The sequence below is a fragment of the Corvus kubaryi genome, unplaced genomic scaffold (genome assembly GCF_017639235.1).
Source record: "Corvus kubaryi isolate FWS band 111438036 unplaced genomic scaffold, C.kubaryi_AGA036_p1.0 138, whole genome shotgun sequence".
Classification (NCBI taxonomy): domain Eukaryota; kingdom Metazoa; phylum Chordata; class Aves; order Passeriformes; family Corvidae; genus Corvus; species Corvus kubaryi.
Window position 1 is genome coordinate 19,262,879 of NW_024580672.1, and position 27,713 is coordinate 19,290,591.

At 38.2% G+C, this 27,713-nt stretch overlaps 1 protein-coding gene across 4 annotated transcripts in view; it reads right to left on the bottom strand.

Moving 5' to 3' along the window:
- Positions 1-27,713, bottom strand: part of ATE1 (arginyltransferase 1) — a 70,552-nt gene that overhangs the window by 42,230 nt on the left and 609 nt on the right. The window contains exons 1-10 of one of the 4 annotated variants that reach the window (XM_042019499.1): positions 27,483-27,642; positions 26,499-26,562; positions 26,095-26,157; positions 25,508-25,611; positions 24,453-24,725; positions 21,666-21,895; positions 18,884-19,012; positions 9,631-9,663; positions 3,844-4,025; positions 875-974 (exon numbers count right to left, since the gene is read on the bottom strand). In XM_042019499.1, coding sequence (XP_041875433.1) covers positions 875-974; positions 3,844-4,025; positions 9,631-9,663; positions 18,884-19,012; positions 21,666-21,895; positions 24,453-24,725; positions 25,508-25,611; positions 26,095-26,157; positions 26,499-26,562; positions 27,483-27,585 — 1,281 coding nt within the window. In that variant the 5' untranslated portion in view covers positions 27,586-27,642. Of the gene's footprint in view, positions 1-874; positions 975-3,843; positions 4,026-9,630; positions 9,664-18,883; positions 19,013-19,932; positions 20,062-21,665; positions 21,896-24,452; positions 24,726-25,507; positions 25,612-26,094; positions 26,158-26,498; positions 26,563-27,482; positions 27,643-27,713 lie in introns of those variants that run through there. The other 3 variants (XM_042019498.1, XM_042019500.1, XM_042019501.1) reach the window with 3 other exon arrangements.

The window sequence follows — 27,713 nt, forward strand, 5'->3', positions numbered from 1 at the left end:
CACCCCCCCCCCCCCCCCCCCCTCCCCCCCCCCCCCCCCCCCCCACCGACCCCCCCCCCCCCCCCCCAAGGTAAGGAAAACACCGCACCTCTTTCTCTAGGTTTTGTGAGCTTTTTATCCTTCCACATTATTAACAGATAAAAATGGCTATGTGTAAATGTTCAGCAAATTGCTATCAAAGTTCAGTACTCTGAAACTGTATCATAATAATATCTGAAAGCAATGATACATTTAACGAGAAGAGGTAACACATTCACAAGATCTAAAAAACACAAGAGAAACACTCTTAGGCACTGAGGTCTCAACAAAGGTGAAGCCAACAGGGGTTACAAAGGAGTTAGAGCAGTTGCTGTAAATGTTCTGTGCATTCTCCTGATCCTCTCCTCAAAAATCTGCTCTGGCTCCAAATCACTGCTCACCAAACTTCTCACTGGTTTCATGAGCAGAGCAAGTCCCCAAACTCTAACAAAAAATAAAGAGGAAAACCCAGCCAAGCCCAAGAAGACATGTTATCACTGCTTGGAGTCACTAAGCAACAGTTACAAATATGCCAACCTCAAAAAGGGAGAATTTTAGTGCATTGGAAGAGATACTGTAAACACGAGATAGCCAGGTAACCAAATGACAAACTACTATCTGACAGCCTTGGAAACCTCTCCTAAGCCAAGATGTAATAAATAGCACATGCAGCTAAATTGGAAAAAAAAAAAATAAAGCCCTAAGCCAAGTTAAATAGTAACCAACATTCAAATTTAACCATATAACGTCTACATTAAAATCCAAAATGACAATTACGAAATATTATATTACTATGAACACTGTCAAAAGCTTTGAATAACAGCACACTAAGGAAATAAGTGAAAACACACTTTACCTTGTATCTCATTTTGGGGCATGAATGAATGTAGAAACCCATATAATAAAAACAGAGATCAGGAGCTTTTTCATGAAGCTGTCTAGTAAAAGCAATTTCCCTGAGAGGGAAAAGAAAAGATTAATTACATTTGAATACAATTCTTACAGTCATTTTACCTCTTCATATTGAAATATTTTACAGTTACCTGGCTCTTGATCTATATAAAGGACTAGACTCCTATAATAAAGAATGAAGGTCATAAACTCCAAACTAATGTTTTTAAAAATCTCAAACACAATAAACTGAAAATTAATACTTGGAAACCAAACAAACAAATCACCAAAATGCACAACAGCATGTCAGGTGTAAAAGTACTTTCATTTTTGTGTTTTGGTCTGCCAACTGCCTGATTTGAAATTTTAATAAAAGGGACTAAGAGCCTCTATTTAATAGGTTTCTTGTTAATATTCATGTACATTGGAATTCTACAGAAACCTGGCCCAGCTATTGCATGCAGACTGGCTAACGTGGCTCAGGAAAACATCAGAGTGTTTTTAAAAAATAAGCTTCAAGGATAAGCCTCTTGTTTGTTCTAGCATTTATGCTCCAGCGATTTGCATGTAAAAACATCCATCTTTATGCAACAAAAGGTATTTTTAACAATCCCATGATTGTTAGTATGATTTTCTCATTTATTCTGAAAGAAAAATGTCAATGTATTCCAAAAAAAGTTTGCTTTTTATTTTACTGGCACAAGGAAAGCACTGTTACTACAAAGACTCAGCCAGTGCTTCCTCTATAATGATCATTTTTACAGCATTTCTAACTGTGCAGATCACTTTTGTAACAAATCCCATAAAAAATGGATGCTGGTTCTTACTTTCTGTGTCAAAGGGATAAGAAGATGTCCCTGCTCACTGCAGGGGAGCTGGAATAGATGATCTTTAAAGGCCCCTTCCAACACAAACTATTCAAACTGTTCTCTGATCCAAGACACGACTATATACATATAGGAAGCATCTACAAATACTGGAGGTTCTTTATCACTTAAAATTAAACTAGTATCACTCCATATTTCTTGATTTTTTTTTTCCTTTGATAAAATTGGTATTTCCAAGCAGTTTCTTCCCCTCTTGTTCTCTACTTACATGCCTACATATCTCAAATCCCATCCTTTCTACAACTCAGCAGCAAAAATTCTCAGAGTGGCATGAAGTGGAAGTGACAGCAATGCAGTCCAACCTCCTTGGAGTAAAATTTGCAACAGCTTTGAAGGTATCAGATTCCTTTGCAACTTCCTAAGTCCTCCCTAATTCAACTTTTTTTTTTCCCTTTTTGAAAGAAGAACGAGGTTGGCTCCCTCCAGGACTGTTGGGAACTCATTTTTATTGCCTTAAATGCTGCAGAATTTACAAGCTGCTTTTTCACAAGTTGAGCCATGCACGCATGGTGCAGCGACAAAGCTTTAAATTTATTATGTAGAAAATTTAAAATAATTTAAAGAATTCGCAAGCATGGATTATGTCAGTCTATTATTACGTAAAGTAATGTGATACATACAAATACTAAAAAACAGTTCTTAGGGGGACTTAGTGTTTTATGTTATATGTTCATCTTGCAAGGAAAAAATTAGGCTAATTCCAAGTATCCAGCATATGTAATGGAATAGTTCTAAAAATCTAGATCATTAGAGAAAAAAAGATCAATTCTAAGTCATAGGAGTGAGTTCCAACATTTTTCCACATTTGTTAATTCTGATTAATTCTATAAAATTGTCCGATCCTAATCAAAATCCAAACAAATTCAGATTAGACCTTTGAGATACTAAATTGCACATGGCTTATCACTTATAGCAAAAGTTTATTAACTAATTGTGCTAAGAATTTCCTAAAAGTGTTTGTGCTTCACACAGCTCAAGTCGTGCCGTTTACCCACCCTGGTGGGTGACACTGAACCTGACACTGCAGCTGAGGAGCTGCACCTACAGAGAAGGTGCCTCTCACCAAGAGGCCTTGGAGAAAAGAGAAAGCTGGATCTCACAATTCCAGTGCTCCTTTTGCACCTGAGAGAGTGCAGTGCAAATCTCAACAGGTGAAAAGATTCATGCTACAGGCTTCTCAGACTCAAACTTGTAAACAGACATGTCTGGCATGAGGCTCCAACCCCGCTGCTTCATGAGCAGCTCCCTGGAAACATCACATTTGTCTGTGGCCAACTTACTTAATGCCAACAGAGAAGCGAAAAAGGTAAGAAAAAAAATAGTTACACAAGTATTTCCACTCATTTGGGTGCAGGTTTTTTTCACTTATAATAACAATGGAATCATAAAATTGCCTATGGAAGAAAAACAGTAACTTGCAATTTCACATACAAGTTTCATTCACAGTGAAAAGCAATACCCACTATTCCTACTGTTTTGCAAGACCATGTTGGACAGTTAATTCAAGGCTTTAAAATTCATAGGATTACTCTCTCCATTAGCCTTTCTGAAAACTAAGATAATGAGATTAACATGCCTGAAAAATATACTTAGTGCTAGTACATCAGGAGACCACTAATCCAGAAGACAACGCTTTTTAGGTATTCTGTTATTTATGATCTCAATGTGCATAAAACTATAAAAGTGATTAATTTCATTTGGTGACTGGGCTAAGAAAAAGGTCAAAGGAAAAATTATTTCTATTCAAACAAAAAAGGGGCTTTTCCTGCTGGAACCAAGCAATACTAAATTATTTTCAGGGGCAATAAAAATGAGGCATTTTGTTTCTGAGTGTTATTTTATCTGTAAAAGTATTTAGCTAACTAGAAAGATACATCCCTAGTCAAGGATGACAATTAATTTATTTGGAAGGCAACCAACCCCACAGCTACTTTGCTAAAGGTAGTGTTACTAGTACATATTTAGACTAAAAATAAAAGCACAAGTTTAGAAACGAGTATCAATTCCTACCATTCCATCCAACCAGATAACAAAAACGTCCTCTTACCGTAATGCAGAGTAGACTCCCAAAGATAAGAAGGAAAAGTCTGGATCGTAGTACAGATAGACTGAGGACACACAGTAGGGCAGGATATCAATTACACCAACAGCAATTATCTTCCCATCCAGCCAATACTGCTGGTGGAAAGAGCCATAGCCGCATTCCGGTCCGTTTGGGGCATGCTCTGCCTAAGCAAGAATAAGAGAGGGATTAACTCCCTGATGAACTTTCAGTACGAAAACAATTTTAAAGAGAATTTTAACACATAAGTAAGTACTGTAAAAATTTTTGCTGGCCATCTGTATTTAGAAAAAGGAAAAAATGCATTTGAAAGGCAGGGAAAACGATGTTATTTACTGGATCTTTTGTGCCGTTCGCTGTACCCATGATGGGTATAACCCATATATTCACATCCCAAATGTGAATCTGATACAGCCTCTACCATCCAGCTCTTATGGTACTGACATGAAAACCAACGTGATTCATCAAGTTATTAATGCATTAGCACATGCAAACAAATTCTGCAGACACCCTGTAACTTGTGGTCCAGCAAGAGGCAAAGCCGAGGGCAGGAAGCTGAATGCAGACACATCCCTGGGCTGGCCCTTCCCAAGGCTGGCAGTGGCTGCCTGGTGCCTCCAAAACTTCCTGCCACAGCAAGGACCCTCCAGATTCTCTCCTCCATGTCCCCAAGCACTGGAAGCACTTTATCCACAGAAACTGAGTTCCTCAGAGTGGCCATTAAATTTACATCAGAGGAGCATTCATAAAAAAACCTGAACAGCTTATTCTTTATTTACGTGATGTTTACTCTCTGTAACTAACAAAACACCTTTTATCCAAGAACCTGAAACTGTGTGGCAACAAAATCTGTGGAACCTCTTCTCTGTCAGCCCACATCAGAGCAAATCCTGCAAGAACACCAAGGGACTGCCTATTGTTGTGTGCTGTGGTTTTGGATGTGCACTGAAGTTTGACTCTGGATGGGGTAAAGCACCTCGAGCCAGAAACCGATCCTTGAAGTTAAGAAGAAAATGATCTCCCTAATTTAAACTGTATTACACAACCAACTTTGGCATGCCATTTTCTCCCACGTCAAGTTTACTTTAATCCTGAATTCCACTGTGCTCAACTTAATTATCCATCTAGTCATGTTTTTCACTGCACTGCCAGGTCTTCAGAAAGCTGCTTCTCACTCAATAAATCTGACAATATTGCCTGCTATTACCAACTGTTCTGCATTACAACAGCAGAAGGTGGGTTTAATCAAGTATTTTGATACAGTAGCCCAGACTGAAGAGATGATAGGCAGAAGTTGCTCTAATTGGTACCACATGTGTCAAAAGAAATCAATCACGTGAACAAAAATAATTTCAACTGGCTTACCCAACCAGCAAGTCCCAAAATCAAGGCCACATAACAATATGTTTGCATTTTTATATAGTTACATAGCATAAAACTAGATGTGGAGCTTCCAATACTCTAAAAGTGAAATGATAAAACATTTGAGAGCTCCATCTGCAGTATGTGAGGACATTAAACTCAGCTATAGTACACTAAAATGTGTTTCTCTTGTTCAGGTAAAGCACACTTATCCAACAGTTATGATTTCATTCAGCATCATCAACTTTTCAACAGACCCAAATGAAATCACATGGTCAGTGGTAAAATTTTAAGCAGGGACACAGTCAAGTAAAAGATGTTCTCTAAGGATTTCTCAGCACAGGTTAAGTTCCCTTCTCAGAGTGCAGTCAGTGACAGAAAAATGAAACATCTCAAAGCCACAGGGAAATGCGGTTGGTAACAGAACACAGACTTGCTTAAATAAGTTTCAGTTACAACAGATTTTCTCTCTTTGTCAAAAATTCATCACATAGGATTTAATGAATGTTAAAGAAGATAGTCTAAGCCACCATGGAAAACATTTGCACTCAAAGCAAAGTCTTCTGAAGTTAAACAAATGCTGTGTCTGTGTGTGACCCCAAACCTCCAAAGAGCAGCACATGGGTTTGGTCACTGGACCTCTAGAAAGTGAAGTATCAACATCAGTTAAAACTTCTGCCAAAGTACAACCTGCAGTTATTTCACTAATGCAATTACAGTGAAATGCCATGAACATAAGAGAGTCTATGTTCTGGAACAAACATAATGAGCACAGCACTGATTTCAGGCAGAACAGTCGGGGATCTCCATTACATTAAGCAAATAACATTTTAAAGAGAGCAAGACTTCCCTCCACCTTCAAAAATTCTCATACAATGTAATCCTTTGTAATGCTTGTCAGTATTACATTTTCTCCCATTTCTCAATGAATACTTGGCTCCTTTAACTTGATTTCCTGTGCACTATCCAGGCAATTTGACCTGAAACAGGTCTAGAATAAGAAACATTTTCCTGAAGCAGCTACACCATTTCACACCACTGACATCTCCATTGGGACCATGTTTGTCAAGGGTGATGCAAAGTACACCAGTGACATCAGGGGAGCAAGCCCCACCAGAAAGGGCTTACCTTATCTACCCAAAATGATACATTAGCCCTGGAATCAATCTAGAGGGATTATTTAAAATATCAAGTTTATAGTCCTATTTCAATACAATGAATTATTATAATCTGATGATATTGAAAAAATCCAGGAAAAAATTGAAACCACAATTTTCAATGTTTAAACTGCCATGCATATGAAAATACAACATATTTCTTTACATGTTATTTCTCCCTGTCTTCATAACCTGCTAGCTAATGATTCCATGAACACATTTGACTGCTCACACTTTATAACCCATTATTAAAATTTAAATATTTAACAGAACTGGCATTACATATTGCCCAGTTAGTACCTCAGTGTACTAACTGCTTATGATTGAACTTCAATGATGGTGAGAGCACTCAAATTTCTTCAAAGCACATTGGTCTGTCTTTAATATTAAGAGGTGTTTTGCTTATTATAATTAACAAAAATGGGTCCTGCCCATATGTACAATGCATGGTTATTTTTCTCTGGGAGGTTTAATGAAATTTCTTATTTTCTACTTTTCCCTTTTACCCTCTGCTGTGCACAGAGGGAGGAGGAAGATATTAAATTTATGCTATCAAAGAAAAAAAAAAAAAAGGCCAGGAAACCCATGACTTCTCCACTCCAGTGGAAATTATTTGCAAAATAAGCAAAGTGATTAATTCCAGCAGTTCCTTTCCCGATGGCACACACACAAACCTGCCATATGGTAGATTTCTGTGTCTTGGTTAGCAACACATTTCCTTTCCAGAACTCCATCCTCCTTTCATTAGGGATTAGTAGGACACTCTTTACAGAGCCACATTCTGTGCCTGACTGGAAAAGCCTAGAATTTGAGCTACACTGTCAAGTACTGAGTCAGAACAGGGACATTAAGCTTAAAATGCTGAAAGGATTAGTGAAGGCACAAGAGACTTCAGTCCCAAGAGGTGCTGAGTCCCATCATGGGGATGTCTACACAACTGCAAGGAAGAAAAAAGCAATTTGCCAAAGTCTCTAAATGTAATGAGTTTTGATTTAGTCCTGAGCAGTGCATCAAACGTGAGTAAAATACAAACCTTCTAAGAAGATGACCTGGGAGCTACAGACTTGTAATGATCTCACTTATTAGATCTCCTAAAAATTAAAGCTTATCAATAAACAAAATAATGCAAAGCAGAGGCTAATGTGCTTTTTAAAGCACAAAGGTCAAGATTCACAAATATCTTTCAGTTCTTTACAATTCAAAAGCATCTCAGCATGGTTAATAGGAGAAGAAATGATCATTTGCATAACAGAAAAAAGATCACTTTCCATCATGCTGCATCTATTACATTCTCCAGACTGGTAGGTGAATCAGTGAAGACTGAATGATCTGGCAGCAAACCAAGAAGATGATTCAGAAGTATTCAGGATGGTTAAAAAAGAACTGAATGTAAATAGCTCCAGAAAAATCCCATAATACTGAGTGATCAAAAAGGTAGAGGAGATACCAAATATTCATAAATGCATGGAACGTAAATGCATGCTGGAAAACATATTGCTATAGGCACACCCAAAACAATGGGCATAAATCACCAGTTCTTTCAAAGAGATCATTTTGACAACAGTTTTATTAAATTGTCTGTTTTATGCCTAACATCAGCCAAGATGGGAAAAAAAAAGGCTAAGCAGCAATTAGACAATAATTTGAGAATAAAACAAAATTATCCCTCGACTGTGTAACGCCATGGCCCATCCAAGTGCTGAGGCTCAGTCCAGCTGCTGTTTCAGGATGACATGGAGCAACCTGGGCAGGACAAACACTGAGATGACCATCAGTGATGCTGACACAACTGGTCCACGACATCCCCCTCACTCACTGGGCACCAAAACCCAGGAATCACCCTCAGCAGTCTGGATTTTCCTTGGAACCTTCTTCCATGAGTCCTCCCACCTTGGCAAGAGCAGGGTCCCAGCCCACACTGTTCTGGCTGAGTCCTGCAGGCCATTCCCCTGTGCTGAACCATTACCACCATTCCACATCTGTCTGTGTGAACTGGCAAAATGGCAAATGGTTAAATGCAGCCTTGAAAAAGAAAGGATGAATAAAAAACCACCTCAAACAATTCACTTTACATTATGCTGTTGACTGCTAGAAAACTGCCTAGTTTTCTGCTACTACATACTGTATTTTTTTTTAAAGCATTCATTTTTTCTGTCAGAGCTCATAGCCAAAACAGAAACTAAACGGAATAATAAAATGAGGAAATAAAAAAGACAGGAAGAGTTTGGGTGTTCATACTATTTGCAGCTAATGATAACATTAAAAACTCTAAAAATTACGAATTGAAAACATGTAAGGTTTAAATTTTATTTTAAATTATTTTTGTTCAAAAGAGTAAACACACTACACACTGCTAGGTTTGCTTGTGGCAACTGTTTCAGAATAAAGAATTTCAAGAATCCCTTGGCCTCTGATATATAACCCCTTTTATTTAACTTCATCTAATTGAAGACATCTGTAGTGGTGCCACACAAAATTTAATTCAAGCTTCGAAATGTCAATAAAAAGTGTCTGTAAGAAACAATATGGGTATAAAGCTGGCAGGGTAGTGTGCATCAACATCTACACAGCCATACAAAATTAAGAATATAATGGCAGTCTGCTGCCCGAGTTGACGAGGTGATAAAAGCCCTTTTCCTATAAAGTCTAATGAGCTCTATTACTCTTCAGCTTTCAGGAATGCAAAGGCCAGTGGACTCAGCAGAGAAAAGCAACAAACTCTCCACACATGGATTCACTCAAACTGCGACATATCAAATTACCAGTGTAATTACTATAACCTGACAATTTCATTACAGTCACGCCGTCCTGAGCGCTTTAAGACGAACAAGAAAGACACTGCAAGGAATCCATGGCAGTTTGCTCACTTGAAATGAAGGAACAGCATCTCTCCTCAACTTTTACCTCAGATTGTAGTCAAATACAAGTTTAGCATGTTATTTAGTAATACATTCTTTTCTTTTCCTAGAAATAAATCAAAAACCAGGAAAGACATGGGGTTTTGTGCTTCTCTTAATGCAGTGCTATGAAATTCAGTGGTAGCTGATTATCTTGCAAAGAAGCCAACAGCCTCCTTTGGAAACAGAGCAGTATCTTCCTTACCAGTCAGTGGAGACAGAAATTCTGTGCCAGCCACCTCCACCACCTCTAACAATGGTTGGCTGTCTACAGAGAGCATAGAGGACACTCATACATTCATTAAATGAAATAAATTACATTAATTGCGAACCCCCCATCCTGAATGAATACTTACCTCCAGAGGGGAATCACAGAGGAATCGTGTGAACTGCATCGAGGTGGGTTCATCAGGAACATGTGCCCAAGAAAACAGCCCAAATATGCAATGCAGAGAAAGAAAACTATTTAGCAATGCTTTAGGATGCATTAGTAGTCAAATACACTCTTTCAAATCCATGTCTTTGAAAAGCATCACCAGACTTTGTTTATGGAAATTTCATTTAAACATTAAACTCTCACATTCTGTTTAGTAGTACAAATAGATATAGTAATCAACTATGCAAAGTACTTGCTTTTCTATAAAACAGAAGATGGTTTTTAAAAATATGAAGCGAGAGAATTATCAGACCTGTAATACAGGTCTGTCTCTGGTGTCCTTTATTTTAAATCACGCATTACCCTCCTCTGTGGCTCCCTGCGACAGGGAGTCTTTTCCCACTGTTCCATTGGCACCTCCCCATCACCAAAGCAAATGGGCTGGGGCCCTCACACCTCTTAACAGAAATTAATTAATTTACATTCAAAAATCAAAAGCAAGCTCATTTTAAGTTTAAAGAAGAGGAAGGGAAAATAAAAGAATGAAAATCAACCTCCTGAAAGTGCAAGCATTTCAAACCTGGATTTTTGACTCAGTACAAAATGATGTGCTGCTGATAATTTGTCTAAAAGGCAATGTTTTAATGATCTGGAGCTTGCCCAAGATTCTTACAGTAATGAAATACAATACTTATTTACTCACTATCATTTACTTACTTGATACAAATACTCCCTTATTAGTGGAGTCCACATTAAACACATTGCAAAGTTCTGGTATGTATTTAACCCCAAACACTCCCTTGTTAAATGAATAGTCTAATACACAGTTTAATTCCCCCTCTTGTAATGGCTGGGTGATTTAGAAATTCAGCAGTTCCCACACTGCAAAGTAATAGTAAATAGGAATTTTTAATTAAAAGTTAGATAAAAACAATATATATAGACAGCTACAAAAACCTGACTGTTGTCAAGAATTCCATTAAGTTCTGAGATTAATTACAGGGGAATACAAAAAAATGGGGGGATTGTTTGTCAGCCATCCCATTTTTCCCAGGGAAGGGGAGGAGAGGAAGGCAGGCAACAATAAAAAGTGCCAACAGTGTAAGTTGCTGCCTCATCTTGCTTATCTTGTCCTGCTAATCTATGGATGGATGGGAAACCTTTGGACATAGACTTTACGGAAGAACACTGAATTTCTATATGCTGATGGTAAAGGGGATTGTACATTTCCTATAATTTACCATTTCAGATCTAGTCACTACCACTCTAAATTACTCAGAGTTTGGAACAGCAAATGACTGTGGTATCTTAATTAAATTGTAGAATTATTTTGGTTTGGTGGATAAGGAAAAAAACCACCAATAATATTTAAAGAGAAAAAAGGGAATTAAAAATTTGAATTATTGAGTTATTTTCCTGTAATAAAAACACAGAGTTACACATTCTTACACTGAGTGCATCAGTCCCTACAGCCAGCGGTTTTAGAAAGTGCAGGTTTCCGAAAAAATAAACCATGTGTTATTAATTTCCATGTCAGAAGACTCCCAATAGTTCTTAATCTGTAACTTTAGCTTTATAGTGCAAGTTAAACTCTATGGTGAGAAAACTGAGCCCACAACACTCTTCAAATAGTTTTATCTATTCTCCAGGCCCTGCTCCCCAATCCCTGGGCTCTGAGGGTGACAGGGGACTTTTTAAGTGTACCTAAGCATAACTTCTGCTGTTACAGCTGCTAGGAAAAAAATTTTAACTGCACCTGAATTTGTATCACAATCTTAAGGGCAAAAAAACCACTATAAGTCTTGTTATAAATTATTCCACCTGATAATACCTGGTAAAGTTCAGAGGTTAGAAAATTTTCTTAAACTAGTCTAGACATTTATTTTAAAAGGGAAAACATTATATTCAGTTTCTAAATTAACAAACTCATCTAACACTGCAAGATTATTATGAACACAATTAAAAATTATCCAATAAACCAGGAAAGAAATACAGCCAAAAGCTGATGTTGCATGTAAAATAACTCAGTATGTCACATAAGCACAATTAAAATTCCCTTCACAAAGCCATGCTTTTCTAATTTTAATTTCTGATTTACATAAACTTTTAAAAGCTATATAATATGTAAGAAATCCACAACATATTTACTTTAGTGCAAACTAATTACAGCTGCCAGAAAGAATCAACTCAACAACAGGGAGTAAGTTTAAACATAATTAATAAAACTAAGAGAAGAAAAACATCACTGAGAATGAAATCAAAGGGAGAAAAAAGGCAGAAAATTAAAAGGTAGGTTGGGTTCAACCCAAAGCTATTTACTGGAGTAAGAGCAGGTGCACAGCTTTAAAAAGATAATAAACCAGAGCATTAACACCTGCTCCCTTTCACACAGAGGGGAAGAGATTCAGGTGCTAAACCAGAATGGGTTTCACCTGGCAGCTCAGGAATTTCTGGTAGGGAAGGTTCCTGATGTCACACAGGGACACAGGTTTGCCTTCTCAGGAAACCTTCCAGGTGCCAGCAGCAGAACTGTTCAATTAGCTGAGATCTTCTGCAAGGAGGCATCACAAAAAGCATTCATTTATCATTTCCCCTTTGACAGTATTAGAGTTTGCTCATATTTGCAATTCACTGTTAAGGAAAATTGAGTACTCGCCCTTTTTTTGGGGATACAGAAGGGATGGGATTTGGGCCTTCCTTCTTTTTGTTTTTTAAAATCCAATCCCTGAATGGAATTCAAATAAACCAAGGATTTTGGTCATGAGGGGTTCTTTGCTTTATTTTTCACAGAGGTGCCAGGCTCAAAATAAAAGATAATGATGACAAATCATAAAACCTACAAATCCAGTGCATCACCTCTGTGCTGCCATATTCTAATTGAAATAATCTTCCTTACCCAAGACAGACTAGAATCAATATTAACCATAAAGCTGTGCAGTGAAAAACTAGAAGTCAGTGTTTCAGTAAGGAGAGGAGAAGCTACTAACCCTCCCACTGAAAAGAAAACAACAAACCAAACAATAAAAACAAACTATCTAGGAAAACACATGGAAACTGAGCTGAAAAATGAATTAAATTCTTCAATTTCTTGTAAAAATCAAAAAAACGGGACAAAGTTTTTTGTCAGGAAATTTTTACAGGAAAAAATTGTGCCAAACCACCCTTGAACTTGGCAATAAACTAGAGCCCAGCAGAGGAATCAAAGATTTATCCCCAGGGTGGCTCTACTTAGCATTTTCAACAATTGCTTACAAAATACAGAAATGCTAAAAGAAGAGAGTTTCAGAGATATCCACAGACCTGAAGGTGAAGAGTGGGCCTTCAAAATATAGTGCTTAAGGAAAGTGGGGATTTAAAGTTTAAATGCATGTCTCAAATGTAGTTTTCAGTCGAAGAACTGGTCTAATGAAATAACCACTGATACATTTCAGTAACAATTTCAATTCCTTTATGCAGTGACAAAAGTCTCTGAGGCTTTCTTGCTCAGAAGAAACTTCCTCTCAGTATACTGGAGGTTTATCAGTATTACAGTAAAGATAATTTCATTTTATTTGGATTTACATAGAAAACACAGTGGGAAAATCAGGAAAAACAATATAAACTGAGATGCAAAACAACCTGAACTGAAATGACTGTGGACAAGTTACTTAATTGTCTGGATGCTTAAATTCTTTGGCTGTTATAGGCATTTCATGACAAAATCCACAGCACTGCAGTCATGAGGGCCACACAAATAAACAGAAGGCATTAGGCTGATCTAGAAATACTTGTTCTAAGTCTTTAAGTCAGAGCTACCAGGATGCGAAATGCAAGTTCACTGCAGTGAGATGTTCTGCCATGGCTTCCAGGAGCTGTACAAAAATGTATAGAAGGCTAAAAATAACCACAAAGGCTATTGATTTCTCAGCATTCTCTCACTGGAATATAAAAGAGGAAGCTAGGTTAGAGAGACCTAGAAGTTTGCAACTGGCTGCTGATACCAGTTAGGAACTGATCAGAACGTGTTCCTTGGCATTTCCCAGACTACTTGCTCAGTTTTCTCTATTAGTTCAAGTGGATTCCTGGGAAGCAATTAAAAAAAAAAAGGGGGGGGGGCCCCGCGGTGAAAGAAAAACCCCACTATACATATTTCAGTAATTTTTTGCACCTTTTCAAACAGTGTATCTTTTGTGTGTCCTGAAATTCTTTTCTTCCAAGACAAATATTTAGTTAAGCACAAAGCAAAGAGAGAGTCCAGCTACTTTCACAGAGGGAACAGACAGATACTGTTTTTCTACAAGTTTGTCATTATGAAGCCCTTGTGAAAAGTTAAATAAAACGTTTGCTTCAGGAGGTCTAAACAGCAATAAACTGTTCATTCTTGCTCTTTCTGGAAACTACTGTAGAATTTTTATGATCTTTTATGGAAATGTTTTCTAGCTTGTGGAGCTGCCACATAGCTTGTTTCAGTTACCCTTCAGCTGTGTTTCTTAAAGACAAAGACTGCTATGAAAGACTTGAGGATTCTGACACTGGGTCAGAAATTTGATGCCTCTGATGAGAAGATACTTCATTAAGAGGAACTGCCAGAGACACCCTCTATTCTATCCAAATTAGCCATTATTTCATTGGGATCACAAAATTTCCTTCTCGAGATGAAAAGGTAAAAAAATGTTTTGACTGTATTTGTTTCACCTAAAAGCTTTGCCTCTAGACCCCCACAGTTCCACACCTGTACCCGTCATTTCACCTATCATATCGCTTCATCTAAAACACACAGGATTCAGGTGGCAGAATGTTCTGAAATAGCTCCAGATATTTTATAGTTCATCCTGAAGCTGGGGTAGAGTTGGATCACAGCATCTCCCAGGTGATTTGTATTCTGCAAGGCCTTCCTTGCATTTCTTACCCAGAAACGGATTTTTGCTGCTGAGCAAGAGTTAAAATATTTGCAGATAAGGATTGCTCTTAGCAAAGCACAGATAAGCCATTACACAGCTTCCACAAATCCAATGGAACTGGATCATCCAAAGAGGCAAATCTTGGGATTATACAAGACACAAGTTCATTCATCTTATTCTTAGATCACCCTTCCATATATTAATCTACACATTTTCTCCCAGAAATGTAATCAAATACTATTAAAAGTCACTCAAAAAAATAAAATACAGGCTCCAAACCTGTATTCATGCATTTCTCTGTGCAGGAGTTATTACAACAAAGCTGTATTAGCATTTATTATTTTTCTTATGACAAATGAAGAAAAAAAGGTGGACAAACCCTCACCCACACGATTTTTTTGCATAATTATTTTACTCTTGATATGCTGATCAGCTCAATAATTTATGCTACAACTGATCTTTCACTGATAGTACAGGGAGCTAAGGTTTTTTCAATGTAAGGATGCTCAGCCTACTCTCATCTCTCTGTCCGTTAGTGGTCTCCATTTCCAAGTTTTTCCAAGCTTTCATGATTTCAATTTCTTTTCCTTACAGCTTGACTCATTTCACAAAATAAATACAACTGCCACTAAAACAGGAAATAACCCAAACAAATAAATCCCTGCAATTGATTACATTTGTGGGGGTTTTGTATGTTACAGACACTGCTCCTCATTCTAAGCACGATTACTAAGCATCTTCCACTACGTTAAAAGCAATGCAACAAACAAGAAAACAACAAAACCAAAAAAGCTAATGAGTAACAGCTCTATTATACTGGGAATGGGACGTGGAGACCATCATTTTCGACCTGAGACAAAGGCCCACACAAAGCACTTTCATAAAGGGTCAGAAGAAATGCAAAGAATGGGACAAACACTAAACCAGATTGTTTTCATAGCTTCCAAAAATGAGCAGTTCAGGAACTATGCTAATTCAAGAGTAGCCTTGGATAAACTTCTCCAATAGGCAGGGATACACCTATTTTCCTATTTTCCATGATTCTATCTTGATTCATTCATAGCTATTTATACTTTAACTACACAATCTGTTCCGGTTCCCCCTAATTCATCTCATTTTCTCCAATGACTATAATAAGAATACATCTATTCCTCCAACAGGGGATGGCCATGCATTTACACAGCAGCTTAATAAAGTTTTGTGCTCCCACAGAGGAAAACTGAAAAACCAATTCTTCCTCAGCACTATTTAAGAGCAAGTATTACGAAGAAACCTTTAATAAGAAAATTGTCTGCTTTGTTTTTCCTCAGGACACCAATTCCATACAATAAAAACATGCTGACATAAACATTCTTAAGTGCCAACAAGTTTGTGTAACATCAGGAATTGACTCCACTCCAAAGCACAGAGACAACCAGGTCAGTTTTGAAGCTGAACTCCTGCAGCAAGTGATCAGAAGTTCTTGAGAGGGGTGAGAGGATTTCCAGGGTAAATTCAACTTATACCAGACAAACTAAGAAAAAATGGCATAATGAATATTTTAAAAGACTATGGAGAAAATAGTTGTGGCTTTTATGCCAAGATAAAAACAGATTTGAATTTTTTTCTCTTGCAAGCTAAATTGGTTTTAATTCCAGGAGCAAGGAAATACTTCAAACTGTTCCTAGAATATTAACTTATTTGGCAGAGAGATAATATATTTCTACTTTACCCAATCCTCTCCTTGCCAGTGAAAGATGAACAGAAGATTGTGATGATGCTTCCATAGAAAGGCAGGTTTCACCACTACTCTGGAACTTGGAAAAAGTTGATTTCACAATGAAGTTTCCACCTTTCTTTTTATTAGAACAGAAGTCACTGCCTCACTCAGGAATCAGTACTGCACCATCAAAATGTGCTGCAGGACTCTCCCCAGCAAAATCTCCAATTATTTTAATGAACACAGCGTAATTAGTGCTGTGCAGTCTTCAGCAGGGAAGCAGAAGAAGGAAAGGAGGAAAAGGCAAAATTTACAAAGACTCAGCATCACAAAGGGCACTGAAACACCAATAATCACTGGTCTCAAACTGGCATTAACCAGAGAGTGTCCAGAAGTTCAATTCCACTGACTCGCTGCCCTGAAAGTCCTCTATTCTCCCTCCTCACATAAACTTTTGATGGAAAGCTACATTTACATTACAGAGGTGCAAAGAGGCCCTCTCCACACTCACTGAGCAATATTCAGCTTCATTGTTCACATGCTTTTATTACTACTGTGAATATTTTTATAGTTTTTCACCTTAGTGTTATTCTCAAATAACCCACAAAATTCTACATTGATTCTTAGAATTGCCTTTTAATATAGTAAGGTTAATATTAAACTAGTCTAGCAACAGATAGTATATTGTAATGCCAACAATCTAAGAACTTATTCCCAAAAGAAGTTAATATGTCCCATAATAATCTTTGTTGGATTCTGAATTTAAATATAGGCAGGTTTCTAAATATGAAGTGTTCAGCTAAATATAAAGCTAAAAACTCTTCCTAAACTACAAACTTTCCAAACACAAAAGTGTGCAGGATTCTCCCTGAAAAAAACCTTCAACAACCTCGCAGAGTAGTTTGCACAAATTAAAAGTGAAAACATCCTGGATATTTGCCAGTTTAAAGCTCAAAGCAGCTTCTTACTATCCTGATAAAAAGCCCTGTGTACAGGACAGAATTTTATTCCTTTTACTTAAGAAACTCCATGGTTCCATAATGTCTGTATGATATATTAAAAAGTCTGAAAAAGAGGAAGAAGAAAAAGTTTTGAGGTCTTTCAAGTAGCATTTTCCATTCTTCCTGTCAATAACTTGGATCAATTTTACCCTACTTGGTATCTTAAAAGTGATTCAGATAAGTCTCTTCCCACACAAATTCGGTAGTTTAAAAAGGCTTCTAAACTACATGAAAATACATTTCTACGTAAAACATTCTTCAGTTTACTTCCTGCACAGATCAAATACAAAATGTTGATTGAAGTGACAGAATATTAGCTCCTAATTGTGAATAAAAAACCTTCTTGGCCAGGCAGTCTCATGGACACAGAATATGATTTACCAAGGCTGAAAAAGAACCTAAATTCAAACCCATCAGCATCAGACCAAGTTTTTACATTCAGTAGATGCTTCAGGGAAGGTTTTATGTCTCCCCTGGAATTATCTAAGCCTGCACAAACATGAGGCCAAAGAGAGGAGATAAATGCAAAGTAGGGAAACCTCTATGGCAAGTAACAAGGAAAAAGAGGATAAAAATCTGTTACACTATTAGCAGTGTACAGTGAACAGAAATCCATCTCCTTCCTATTCAGCAGCAATTCCCAGGACAGCCTTTACACCTTCAGGTGGTGGAAACCTGACTGTCCCTAACACATCTTTCTAGGCTGAAATACTTCCATCACAGCAGAAAAATCAAGACTCTAATCAGACCAGGTAATGCTTGGCACAAATCTAGTAAATAGCTCAGTCTCTCTTGGCATGCCTCCAAATTTTACATTATTATAATTAAACCCATTTATGTCAGCAATTATAAAAAGGGCAGAGACTACTACTTATTGTTATGAGACCTATTATTTTACAAAACAAAGTGAAATGGTTTTTATAGCTTTCCAGAGTAGCATTACAGACATGTCACCAAAAAAAAAAGCTCTCCTTACACTCTTTTGAACTGAAGCTAAAAATTATGATGTGGTTTTACAATTCTACCTGGAAAACAGCCCCAGTTTACAAGGTTTCATTTCTGCAGGTAGTTCACTCTCAAGAACAGAAAAGACTGATTAGCTGACCAATATTAAAATTGCACATCTGCAGTAGATAGAAATGAGAGATCTGAGGTAGCAATTTCATTAATTCTGCCAATGAGGAGCTTGTGCCACCTGCCAGAGAAATGGAGAACTGCTGCTTCTTCAGAACCCCATGAGTATTTTTAATTATTTTTAACTTATTAGATTAGGACTATCCTCCTGTAAACACCCTTTTGAGAGGAGAGTTTATCCATATGCAATGGACTCTCATCAAGCCTCAGAGGATCAGCTGGTGAGATATTTTAGCAGTATTCCTACTGCAAAGGTGAGCTCCAGTGTGCTTAGCAATGCAACGGGAATAAAACTGAGCTTTTTAAAACCTTCACCTGTTAAATTAAGCAATATCACAAAAAATTAGGGATTAACATAGAAAAGGTACCAAAGAACTTTAAGGAAGAAGATGATTTTGCCATCAAAAAACCTCAGAAATGGCAATTTCAACATTTTACTACTTAGAGACACCATTTCTCACTGTTTAGCTGTGCATTTTAAGAAGCTATTTTCAGAAAGGTGCATGCAGTGAACTGTACCTCATTTTCCCCACAGTCAGAAGGTGTGTCCTTGTGAACAGACATCTGATACTTGGCAAATAAAGTGGCAGATTGGTTGAAGGATGATTTGAACTGGGGGTCCTCAAAGGAGACAGGTACTAACCTCACCTTCAGAGCAAGGGAAATACAAGCATTCTGTTTTGAGTGCATAGCATCAGATAATCTGCTTCTGAAGGTCAGGCTAGTGAAAGATCTCCTCCTATCCACTTCAAAGCCTCTGCAGTCAGTTGTCTACCTTAATAATAAGACAACTTCCTACTTTTACTAATATCTAACAAATCAACTACAAATTTTAGTTTCACTGCACAGTCTCAAGGACTTCTAAAACGTTTCATTTTTAATGGCACATCACTCTTTGATTGCCCTGGTTCAACACTTACTTATTCTTGCTACATATACTGTTTCTCCAAACTCAGGATGTTTTTTTTCCTTACAGTAGTAGAGATGTAACACATCTGACAGCTCACCCTTACACCCCACCTGGTCGTTGCAAGAAGCAGCAACGACATGTAATTTAGATGGAGTGCACAGATTACTTTTTAAAGACTTAAATTGAAACTGAAGAGACTTACTGAATTCTGGTGAACCTCAAGCCAATAATTTGTGTGTGTGATAAATTTTTGCACACATCTTGGCACTGATCATTGCATCCTTCTTATGGAAACATTCAAACCAAAGCCAATGAGGCCAATTATCAGGCTGAGTGTCCAGCTGCATTTAGTACTTATGGGATTAGTATTTTTAAGGCCCATCACTATCTCCAAGAGCCTCACCCTCTCCGTTTCTTCCCCAACAGCATCCCCTTGTAGCATCCATAACTTTTCTGCCTGCAACTAAAACCAAATATTTGTGGCACTCACAAAGAGGTATCAAGAGTTTGCACTTTCAGGATGTCGATTTTATTGGATACAGTATTTTACAAGCTCCTGAATATACAATGGATATAAAATCCACATTTGTTTCTCCTAGAAACAGGACACGTAAAATGGAGGGGAAGCTTTGCATAATATTAAATTTGGCCTTCTGACCTGATTTATGGTCGGTTTATCAGGTGGGTCCTTGTGAATAACCATCTGGTAACGTTTATAGACCTGGTAAGACTCCTGAAATGTGGCTTTGAACTGTGAACTTGGTGGAGATGATCTCACCACCCTCACCTTCAGAAGAAGTTAAACACATTTATTATTAAAATATCATGCAATAACTACACATTTATACACAATACAAACACCACAACAGAAATGTTAACCTCCTGCATAAGGGCCATCACAATTTAATTACTATTAGGCAATAGTCTTCTAATTCTCCAGCTCAATTTATGCTACTGAAGGCTTTTATATTTACAATGAATAACATAAAAGCTTTTCAAACTTCAAATTAACTAAAATGCCTAGAGAAGAACAACACAATTTTCAGGAAATAATACCAGCAAATGGTATGCAGATCATCATTTTAAAGACATTTTCTGTGCTACTTAAAATATTCTCTTGTAGTCTCACACTACACTGAAAAATTGAAAGACTTGGAAGACTCAAATATCTGCTCTTCATCCAAAGGTTATGTTTTTATGGCAATAATCCCAAGGGGATTTCGTGGTATTTTTGAAATTGAAAGAGGAAGATGAAGCAGTGTTTCCATACTCAATTATGAGTTAACCATAATAAGGAGTTATCAGTCTTCACATCATCACCCTTAAAGACACAAAAATAATTAAGAAAAATAATCTATAAATTAAAAATTCTTCTTAGTAAAAATGATTGCTCCCTAAGCAAAAGAATGCTACCACATAAGCAGCAGTGCATGTCTTTTCAAACATATTTAAGATATACTAATTTCAAAAACTATGTAATTTTCAGAATGGTTTTATTTTCACAAAGAGCAATTTTTTTTTAATCCTTCTAATTCTCCCTGCATCTTCCAAATGAAGATGTTCAGACAAAGCCATCATGCTTCTGTTAAACAACTCCTCAGAAAATGTGAAGGAGTTAGGGAGATGGATCAATTTCATGGCTTCTAGTCAGTCAATTTCATTTCTAGTACCATCATGGAAAATGATCTGGGGAAATACTCATACTCAGTAAGTTTTCCAGCTTATAGAAAAAATAACAATAAATACGGTTTTATGATTAACAAATGTTAGAAAGTCCAAAAGTCTTCCAGATTACTGTCTCTAATACATGTAGTGGCAACCAGTGTACTAAACAAACTTTTCTACCCTCATTTTCACAGCTTTCAAAGACATCAACACACACCAATGATGTGTATAAAGAGCAACTATCTTATCTGTTTAATTTCATGAAGTTGCTGCTTCCTTGTTAAGTTTCCTTAGCTTAGATAGTTTAAGTATTTACATACTGTAGACCTAAATACTGAATTTCTCTCATCATTCAATACTCAATTCAAAGACTTTCATTTTCAAGTCACACTGTATGAAATTAATTTGCAAGTTATTTTAGTAACTGAACTGGCCTCTGCTAGGACTGACTGCAGTGCAAGAGTACCCTCCTGTGGTTAACAGAGCTCAGCTGCACCACAGGTGTGTAATTTATATCTATATATCTATCTATATATATACGCACACACACCTCCCTATGATGCACATCTATAAAAATATAAACATACACCATTCAGTACCATACATATTTCAAGATTTAAACCACAACTGCTCCATAAAATCATAAATACAGACCTAAGCTTTTGAAAAACTCCTTAACTAGACTTTTCCTTCATCTGCTTCCAACAACAGTGAACAAGATATTACCTCTAATTTGTGTAGTGCATCATCAGGTAAAGGGGCAAAAACAAAGTCTTCAATGTTTTTAGGCTGGTTTGTTTTAGGTTTAGAGTTTTGCAAGAAGAAAGCTTGATCTCCTTGAAGTTGAGAGCCTTCTAATGTGCCCATCTGGCTCTGCAGGAGCTTCTGTAGTTTTCTCTCTTTCCTTATGTCCTTTGCCTTCCGACACAGGGGCTTGCTCAGATCAGCCCCTTTCCCTACAAGGGCACAGGCAAAGTGTTAAACACCACATCTGACACCAAACAAGCAGTTCTTACCTAATCACCAAAAAGAAATGGCTAAAACCACCCTTTATTGCAGACTGTGGTCTGAACTCAACATGGCCTTTCACATTTACAACTACCAACATGGATGCCAAGCTAATGCAGTGATTCTTCCACAGCCATTTAATGCAGCACTTTAATCTGGAATCACCTTGACCATTTCACCCCAAAGCCAAGGGTGTATTTAAAAACTTGAAGTACTGAAGGACAAAAATACAGCCACAAAATCACAGAGCATTTTGCTTCTGCATTCGAAGCCCACGTGGCTACACCACAGACTCCTGTAGGAGACACACACCCCAAAACAAAGCATTTGTTTTTTCTCACCTGGAATCCACAGGCAGGATGCTGAAATGCTGCCAGTGCTACTGTGATCATGTAATGGAAGAGTAAAAGGCCACAGAAGTTTGCATCTTTGCTTAAAATTATCTTCAGATTGTCTGTTTTAATGAACAAATTCACTTTTTGCAGTTTCCCTCTACCTTTAACAGATCAGCCATTTATAGAATTCTATTTGTGAAATGGCATTTGCTAAGGAGAGAAGTCAAACCGAAGCACTATTTCCCATCTTGATCCATTTGTTTTTTACTAATACAAGAACTGCAAGTTGTAAAGCAACACAAATCCAAAGACACGAGGGAATTACAGACACGATGTGCCCTGTCCTCAGGCAAACAAGTCAGAGGAAGAGTTTATTTCAAACACTCATGATACATTTGAAGAACGAGTACTTCATCTGTATCGGGATCTGTTTTGTGTCTCGTCTCTTCTGTTAGCTGTAAATTAGCAAGAAAAACTTCTTAAAGCAGTGAGTGTGCCTACACAGACATAAGCAAACCTTCTTTTCTATCTGAAACTGTGCAGAAACAGACCATTATTCCCAGAGGACAATGACCTGTTTTGTTTATAAAGGAATAAAAATGCAATTAAACAATCTTATTACAGACTAAGTCTACATTTTCCAAGATGAAAACTAAACATCTTCCTATCTGGAAAATTTTAAACTAAATTTGACCTGTGACACCAGCTAGCACAGAAAAAAAAATTAAATAAGCTTTCTGATGCACTTATTATTCACTTTTAGATTTCCTTTAAAATCTCCAGAAAGAGGCACACAAATGAATATTTCTGTTCTGTAAAAGTAAACCCTCTTTTTCTGAAATGCACTACAATGTTGCTTATCTGCATTTCCAGTGTTTAAAGACTGACTCAAAGCTATTCTTAACCCAACTGAAGACCTTACCGCACCTTATCCAAAGCATTGGCAGGTTTTTACACTCCTATTCTTTACCCAAGTCTGCCATCTGCTGTCAACAGCCACTTCCTTTCTTTCCAATACTAAGTTTACACACAGGCCAAAGTTTTTCATTTATTATTTAAAAACAACAGAGCTTTGAAAATTTGCACACTAAAAGTCGTATGAACAATAAACTATGTAAGGGCTATAAAGGTTTTTATAAGATCAAAATCTAAAATACAGTTTTAAAAAATCTGTAATAGTTCTATGCAACACAACTGGTTTTCTGATCTAGCATTTCTGAAAACTTTCCTTTTATTTAGATGCAAAAATTGCTTATTAAGCTGTGGAAAATCAGATCCAATAGGGATGAGTGTTTATTCAGGAAAAAAAATTATTTTATTTGAAATCAGTCATGCTATAGATAGAGACAGAAGTACTTTGTTCTCCTGAATACTGGCACAACATGCAACAGGTGAGTGGAATCAGGAATTAGTAGGATGGCCCAACACAGGCAGAAACTCTAAAGACACAAGTTGCCACTAGAATTTTCTGTACCATCACTCACCATGTACCAGTAAACCACAATTCAGAAAATTCCCTTTATTTTCCAGTACAGCCTACACAAAATGGGAAACACGATCTGTAAGACAAGGCTGTCTTATCTGCAGCCTCTGGGCCACAATGTGTGTGTCAGCAATTCTACCTTAAATTAATTATATTAATTATTCTGGCAATAATCCACTCACCCTTACTACCTTCCTTCCAGAAATCACCCATGTCCCAAAAGAAGGCAGCCATTGAATCACAGAATGGTTGGGGTTGGAAGAGACCTTCAAAGGGACACCTTCCACAATCCCAGGATGCTCCAAACCCCATCCAACCTGGCCTTGGACACTCTGAGGATGGGGCAGCCACAGCTTCTCTGGGCAACCTGTGCCAGGGCCTCACCACTCTCATCATAAAAAATTTCTAATGTGAATCTCCCCTCTTTAGAGTTTCAGATCCAAGAGATTCAGTCTTAATTAAGGTGAGAATAAGAGGATAAATATAACTTTTTAATATAACAAAATATAAATTACATTATTACAAGTAACACCCAGCACCTCTCAGTTTTTATCGTGTAATTCCATAAACTGGGAGGAGCAAAGGGAATAAAACAAAAATATTAATTTACTAAGCAACATAAAAAAAAAAGGGATTCAAGAAGATGAGAAATGATGACAGCATATTCCAATTACTACCAGAAATTACCTGGCTTAGGTGGTGCATGAACAGCTTTAGCTGAATGTGATGGCTCTGCAGGGACTGGTGTGTCTTTGTCTGTACAGATCTGAACAGAATCTGATTCCACCTTCTGCACATTCCCCTCTTCTTTTGTTTCTCCTGAGTCCTTATCTTCATTCTCCACCCTCTCAGCATGATCCACAGCCAAGGGAGTCAGTTCAGACTGACTGACTTGAGACTCACTTTTGTATGGAAAATCACACGCGGCCACATCCTCTATATGGGAATCCATCGGCTCTTCTGCCAATAATTAAAACCTGCATGAGTTTCTCTCTGTACAACCACAGCTCACACCTTGCACAATTAAAATTAATACTAAATTAACTCGTTTCCAACTTCACAAGTGTTTTCCAACAGATAAAGTGACTGTTGCAGTAGCCTGAAAACAAAGTTTCCTTTATGACCCCGAATTACGAACACCAACTCATTTATGAGAACAGTTTTATTTTCTCCATTAAAATTTACTTAAAAAGTCAACTTTTTCAGGCCATAACTTCAAACAAATAAAAACAAACCAACCTAGCATACCACACACACAAAAGAGGCAAATTAAAATGATTCAGAACCAATACAAGTTTCACCACCACGAAGAATCACTGGGTTTGGTGCTGGATAAACGGAGGGTGACTGTTCAGTCACGTGGAAAAACTCTCTTTGCTCTTCCTTTTTTCTGTCACCAGTTGCTCTGGTTAGTCCTGTCCAGATTATCAGTTTCATAATAGAAGTAAAACCAGTATCTAATTCTCTACAGCACCCAGCTAGAAAGTAAAGATATGCCCAGTAAAATAAGCTGATCTACAGAAAAAGTAAGGAAATATTTTCTTCAATAACCCAAGTCACCTGCACAATTTGGCCTCTGGGCTACTGAAGTGCTCTTGATTCAAAACACTGCCAAGACACAACCCAGCCAGGGGTCTACACACAGAACTCAAAGCCCATCTGCCATTTGACCACTCAAGCAGGTATTTAAATCCTCCTTCCATGCATCAGTATTGGTTTTCAAACACTCAAGAGTTTCTTACCTTCACTCACTACTTTCAAAACATTCCCTTTGGAAATAAATTTCAACATTTTCTTCAGAACTTTCTTGTGGGACTTGGAGGCCTGAAAATGCAAAGCCTGGCACCTAAAAAAGAAAAAAAGGACCATTTCTTTTGCAAAAGATTGTTTCAGAAAAAAAATTTAAGGAACCACTTGTAAGAATTATGTTGTAATTTCTATTTATTTCTTAGTTTCCCTATATTGTGGTCAAATGTTTTATCAACGCTTTTGAGTTAATGAAATTATGTTGTCTTGTACTGAATAATATCAGTCCCTATGGCATGTTTGTCTGTGTACCTGTATATTCACTAAAATAGGAGTGTAAGCTTTTCTTATTTGGGTTACTAAAGCAGTGTTTGTGGGTTAGAGACAAGGTTCCTTACAGGGAAATATCCCAGAGCAGCTGATGTGCCTATGCACAAACCCAAGAGCATATATTTACTATTCAAAGTATCATTAAAAGTTGTTAAACTTTTGAAGTATGATGTATTTCAAGCCGTAAACACAAATGGTGGAACATATTTGAAATGGTCAAATCCCTTATAAAAGTGTATTTTGAGTTTCTTACCTTATTGTGTATTGAGGACAACATGTTTGATTCATGATAGGTTTGTAGACATATTTTCCACTTCTGAAACGAGTAATACATATGCATTGAATTTTTCTTGTTTATACTACAAAATAAATGCAGAAGCTTTTTTATTAAAATCACATCAAAATACTACATGATCAGTAACAAAAGTCAAAGAGCAAGTTCTTCAGCTCTTTGCTGATAGTACCATATTATCCTTCTAAAATCACTGAATATTTTCCTGTTTGACAGTGTCATGTTACAAAAGGTCACAGAGCACTGGACAAATAGTTCAATTACTAACGGATATGTAAGTGTTTCTGCATATCTAAATTTTAAATGTGGATTCTAACTTTTATCTCAACTGACAACATGGCTCTGTATTTTCTTTTCCAATTTACCTTCGCCATCCTCTGTCTATGAGATCCTGGTAATCTTGAACTGTCATTGAATGTGCCCACATACCTGAAATAAATAACACAGCAACACACTTGACTGACCACGGTTTGGCTTTAAAATGCAACAAGTTCTGCAGAACTGGCTGGAGCCCCTCTGTTCTGGGACAGGCTGAAGAGCTGGGGGTGTTCACCTGGAGAAGAGAAGGCTCTGGGGAGACCTCAGAGCTCCTTCCGGTGCCTAAAGGGACTCCAGGAGAGCTGGAGAGGGACTTTGGACAAGGGGTGGAGAGACAGGACACGGGGAATGGCTTCCCACGGCCAGAGGGCAGGGATGGATGGGATATTGGGAAGGAATTGTTCCCTGTGAGGGTGGGCAGGCCCTGGCACAGGGTGCCCAGAGCAGCTGTGGCTGCCCCTGGATCCCTGGCAGTGCCCAAGGCTGGGTTGGACACTGGGGCTTGGAGCAGCCTGGGACAGTGGAAGGTGTCCCTGCCCATGGCAGGGGTGGCACTGGATGAGCTTTAAGGTCCCTTCCAACCCAAACCACTCTGTGATTACTGCAAATCCGAGCAGCTAACGGCCGCTTATGCAGAGATGTCTTACAAGGATTTAGCATATTCTTAAATACATAACTACTGATTTCAATAACCACATTAAGTGCAAAAACCCCAAGCCCAACACAAATCTTGGGATGCAATCAACTGTATTTCTGTGACCATGCAAGCGCTAAGTTCCCCTCTGCAGCTCCCACCTCTCCAGAAATACACACGAAAAACAACACGAAATTGCTGCTTAGTTCTGTTACACTCATTCGGTGCCACCGGGCCATAGGAGCCGTTCCGAGCTCCCGGCCGGGCAGGCGGGGGCTGCCGCCGAGCCGCCACCTGTCCCCGCCGCCCTCCCCGGCCCCGCGCCCGCAGCCGCCGCTTCTCGGCCAGCCCCGGGCGGCCCGCCCGCGGCCCCGTTCCCAGCTCGCCCCGCCCGCACCGTGCGAGACGTTGCCGGTGTCGCTCCTGCAGTAGCCGCAGCGGTAGCCATCCTCCCCGCCGAAAAACTCGACGATACTCGGGGAGCCGCCGCCCGCCGCCATCCCCGCGGTGCCCGCCCGCCTCAGGTCAGCGCCCCGAGCCGCCCGGAAGCAGCGCCCGCCGCCATCTTTGCTCCGGGCAGCGCGCGGGCGGCGCGCACAGGAAGCGGCGGCGCCGCCATGTTCCGCGC